The 4,231-nt window shown below is 31.6% G+C and overlaps 1 protein-coding gene across 1 annotated transcript; it reads left to right on the top strand.

Moving 5' to 3' along the window:
* Positions 1-2,885: 2,885 nt before the first annotated feature.
* On the top strand, positions 2,886-4,011 carry LOC127092927 (transcription factor bHLH139). The gene is made up of 3 exons (XM_051031822.1): positions 2,886-3,458; positions 3,538-3,669; positions 3,768-4,011. Exons 1-3 carry the CDS (start codon positions 2,886-2,888, stop codon positions 3,849-3,851), a joined length of 789 nt encoding a protein of 262 aa, XP_050887779.1. The 3' UTR covers positions 3,852-4,011.
* The last annotated feature ends 220 nt before the right edge of the window (positions 4,012-4,231 follow it).

Below are 4,231 nucleotides of genomic sequence, written 5' to 3'. Positions count from 1 at the left end.
GATTGTTTTATTGGTTGTTAACCTTCCTTCAAATCTTCAACGCCCTTTTATAGAGGCAACTAAAAGAGTCGTTGGAAATTTATTTGCACATGTGAATCTTTTTAAATGCAACAACTCCAAGAGAGATATGTTGAAAGACAAAACATGTTAAGATCTTCAACCAAAGTGTAATAACATAGACCAATGCATACTAGGTATAAAGGATACGAGGATGGCAAACTGGATAAGTCACGTCAACTTTTCTTGAGCCTTGCACTAAGGAACTCTAGTTGACTTTTACCCTAAGTCAGGTGTTCACAAGATAGGTCTTCTATGTGGACAGAGTACGAACAAGAGGCTAGGCTCTTCAAGTTGAGGTATTTAGAGTCTGAGCTGTCACCAGAGGCAGAAGTACCATGATCAGAGTCTGAACCTTTAGAAGCTGAAGCACCACGTAAAGGTGTGAAAAACACAAGAAATTGGGTTTTAGAAGCAAAATCTTTTTCCAAAATAAAAATACCACTAATAAGTTTAATAATGAAGAGATAAAAACATAGAGATTTTTATCCTGGTTCGCTTGAAACTCAAAGCTAATCCAGTCCACCCGCCAATTTGATTTGCCTTATACACAAGGACTTAATCCACTATAATCAATAAATTACAATAAACACAAAATATAACCTTCTTTGTCTTCTCGAGGATCCAACTAAACCTTAGTCTCCTCAAGGACTCACAAAGAACAACTTTCTTTGTTTTCTCAAGGATAACCTCCTTAAGGAATCAAACAAATAGGTTGAATAAAGGTTTGCGTGTTACAAGATGCTTTAGGAGACGATTTTTCAAGCGTGGAGGCCATTGTTACATTTTTTCACTTTAGTCCCACCTAGGGGTGTAATCGGTTCGGTTTGGACCGAGTTTTAGTCGAAAAAAGGTCAGAATCAATGATATCTTCATCAGTTTGGTTTCGTTTGGTTTTTAACATTTTTTAAAAATGAATCCAAAACAAACTAACTGGTTTGGTTCAGTTTTCTTTGGTTGATCGGTTAATAGCGTTTTTTTCAAACATTATATTCATCAATTTATTCTCCACTATCGTGTTTTTTGACGTATTTTATGCTATTATTTTTTAAAATTAATATATTTCATATAATTTATTTCATGCTCTATTTTTTCAAACAAATTACAAGTTTCTCTTAGTCCATATGAAGTAATGATATGATTTTCATTACATCATGAAATAAGTTCCCTATCATAAAAGTTATCACTTTGAATTTGAAGGTTGAAAAGAGATTTGAAAGCTTAACAAATAGAACACAATAAAACGCATATCAGTTAACATGTTTCACACCTAAAACACGCATCAAACTATTTTGTAAAAAGACTAGAATGAATTTTGTTGAAGAAGAAGAAACAAAAAAGGTAAACAAAAATGAAAATTAACTAAGAAAACTTAAACATGAAGAAAACGACAATAAACATATTAAAACAATGGTAAAAAGAGAAACACTTGTAGTGGGCAGCAAGAGCGTAGTTCAATTAAAGCAAGTTTGACTTATGTTTTTTACTTTTTACGTTTTGGAGTTTGATTCTAAATGTATGTTTTGCAAAGGAAGAAAGTGTAAACAAAAATGGAGAATGATTGGACTAATACAAAATTTGAGCTTAATAATGGGTGAAATAAAATATTTAGAGCGTCATTATATCTATTGGTTTGGTTCATCGATTTGACGGTTTCTAAAAACTAAAACAAAAAACGAACCAAACCACATCGATTTTCACTAGTTCAGTTTCGTTTTAGAATTGAACCAGAAAAAATCAGTTTCATTTGATTTTTTCGGATCCGCTTACCTCCAACCTCTAGTCCCACCTAAAATATGTTTAGAGAACACAGTAGGAAGAAGCTTTGCCCATTATTTTTCATTTTTTTAATAAATGTTAGAACTAATATTGAATTATGATAATACTCAGTAAATAAATTATGATAATATTCGACCACGGTTAATGTTTACTATAGTTTGACAATAGCAGTCTAAAATGAAAATAATGGTTTTAGACAAAATATCAAAATATAGCAATGCGTTAACAAACATTGCCTAATATTAATTACAGCCGCAGATTTTTAGCTTTTCCCAAGTTTGTCGTGCCGTAAAGTATAAAATGTTGTATTGTTCTCCAAGTTAGCTGTAGTTAATATAGTTAGAAGTAGTGACTTAAGTTAGTTATGGTAGTTATCAAGTTTATTGTTGGAGTTGTGATTGTATAGAACAAAACTATTTTACATCAATATTTCTACTATATAAACTTGGCACTATCATAATGAATGAAGAATTTCCATCTTATTATAAGACCGAATATCAAGATTTCAAAAAGAATACTGTCTACAAACAATATAATTGTCAGGCATAAGAAAGTGATATTATTTATTGAAACAGAAAGATTACACTGATTTTATAGAATGAGAATGATACTAAAAGGATAAATTAGGTTCAAAGCAGTAAACAAAATAGAATCTTAATCTGAATAAGCTTGACAGGTTTGAAACTTCTTGAGTGGATACTTTGCACAGTTGTCCAACAGCAAACAATAATGTGATTGTCATATTTATATAAAATAAGTTGTTAGAATGTAAACTCAAAGTGCTTATTTCCTACTTGAGAGAGGAATGTTATTATATTAAGCTTCATTCAAAGATTATTATAATAGTATTGTCTGTTCTAATTCTTGCCAATCATGAATGGAATCTTTTTGAATAGGTAACTCCAATCCCATTTTGGCATTACCTTGTCTTGTTTGGTATAAATATACTACTAATGCTACTATTTTTTCATATCAATAAAACATTTTGAAACAAAACAAGACTACTCTCAATTCTAACAGGTTTCAAATCAAAATATTCTTTTTAAAAAATGGAACCCACCCAATTGATTTCTCAAGAGTGGGATTCTCTTAGTGGACAGTACACAGCTGAAGAAGCTGATTTCATGACTCAGTTCCTTGGTGGAAACTATTCATGTTTTCCTTCTAATGCTAACTTTATGTGTTTCCCCCAAGGGAGTAGCTCAAGCACAGATCATAGTGATGATATCTTTTCTACAGTCACAGCAAGTAATGGACCATACTTATGTGATCCGGCAACTCACATTGATTCATTGTCCATGTTTTTTAGTCCACAATATTTGGATGATAGCTTAATCAAACAGATAAACTATGAAGGCATTGATCATGAAAGGTCATGTTTAGAGCCAGGGAAACTGGCTCATGCTCCTGACAACAATTTGCAAGCTAAGAGGGAGCATGAAATGATGTTTGTTTCAGAAGAGGATAGAACCGAAAACATGGAGAATCCTGCAAAAAGATTTAGGAGCTCAAATGCTTCCATGGAGCTAAATGAGGGAACATGTCATGAAGTGTCGAATTTATGTAGAAAATCAAGAGCAAGAAATGGTCCTGCAACTGATTCTCAAAGCATTTATGCAAGAGTAAGTCCTCTTTGAAATTTATTTCTTTAGCGCGTATTTCAATTCGCAAATAACCAATATTTCATCTTTTGTTGTGTAGAGGAGAAGAGAAAGAATAAATGAAAGATTGAGAATCTTGCAGACCCTTGTCCCTAATGGAACCAAGGTGGACATTAGCACCATGCTTGAGGAAGCTGTTCAATATGTCAAGTTTTTGCAGCTTCAAATTAAGGTAGCAACATTTTCATAACATTCCCATTTTCAATTCCTACATGCCAAAAGATAAAGTCTAATTCATTTTTGTTTATTTATTTGGATGAAATGAAATAGGTTCTGAGTTCTGATGATATGTGGATGTATGCTCCAATAGCTTACAATGGAATCAACATTGGATTAGACCTCAGCTTTTCTTAAACCAAGATGTGATCATGATAGCATAGCAATTCAAGAGGATATATCATTTCTTAGCATCCACTGTTGTTTTATTGTGATATTTAGTTTATTTGTATTACTAGACTAATTCATGTTTAATTTGTTCATATTTTACTTAAAGTTCAAACAAATACACAAATTTAATTTCCATTGACAATGTATATTATTGTACTAAAATGTGTTAGTTTATGTTGATTTTGAAATTGCTTTAAAAATTTGTGGAAAGAAGTTGGCAAGTCAAAATATAACAATTGATTAATTTACATTCTAGATGTGAAATTTAAATAATGGAGCTCAACAATTCAACCAATATTTAATGGACATTAAATTTCTTTCCTTTTGACTTTATGTTGATTTTAACT

The sequence above is a fragment of the Lathyrus oleraceus genome, chromosome 6 (assembly GCF_024323335.1).
Source record: "Lathyrus oleraceus cultivar Zhongwan6 chromosome 6, CAAS_Psat_ZW6_1.0, whole genome shotgun sequence".
Lineage (NCBI taxonomy): Eukaryota > Viridiplantae > Streptophyta > Magnoliopsida > Fabales > Fabaceae > Lathyrus > Lathyrus oleraceus.
The sequence above is the reverse complement of the archived record's forward strand: the minus strand, read 5'-3'. Positions and strand labels throughout refer to the sequence as shown.

Coding starts and splice junctions, on each gene's coding strand:
- LOC127092927 (XM_051031822.1), top strand. CDS start 2,886: ATGGAACCCACCCAATTGATTTCTCAAGAGTGGGATTCTCTTAGTGGA. Junction 3,459..3,537: donor CTCAAAGCATTTATGCAAGA/GTAAGTCCTCTT, acceptor TTTGTTGTGTAG/AGGAGAAGAGAAAGAATAAA. Junction 3,670..3,767: donor TTTTGCAGCTTCAAATTAAG/GTAGCAACATTT, acceptor GAAATGAAATAG/GTTCTGAGTTCTGATGATAT.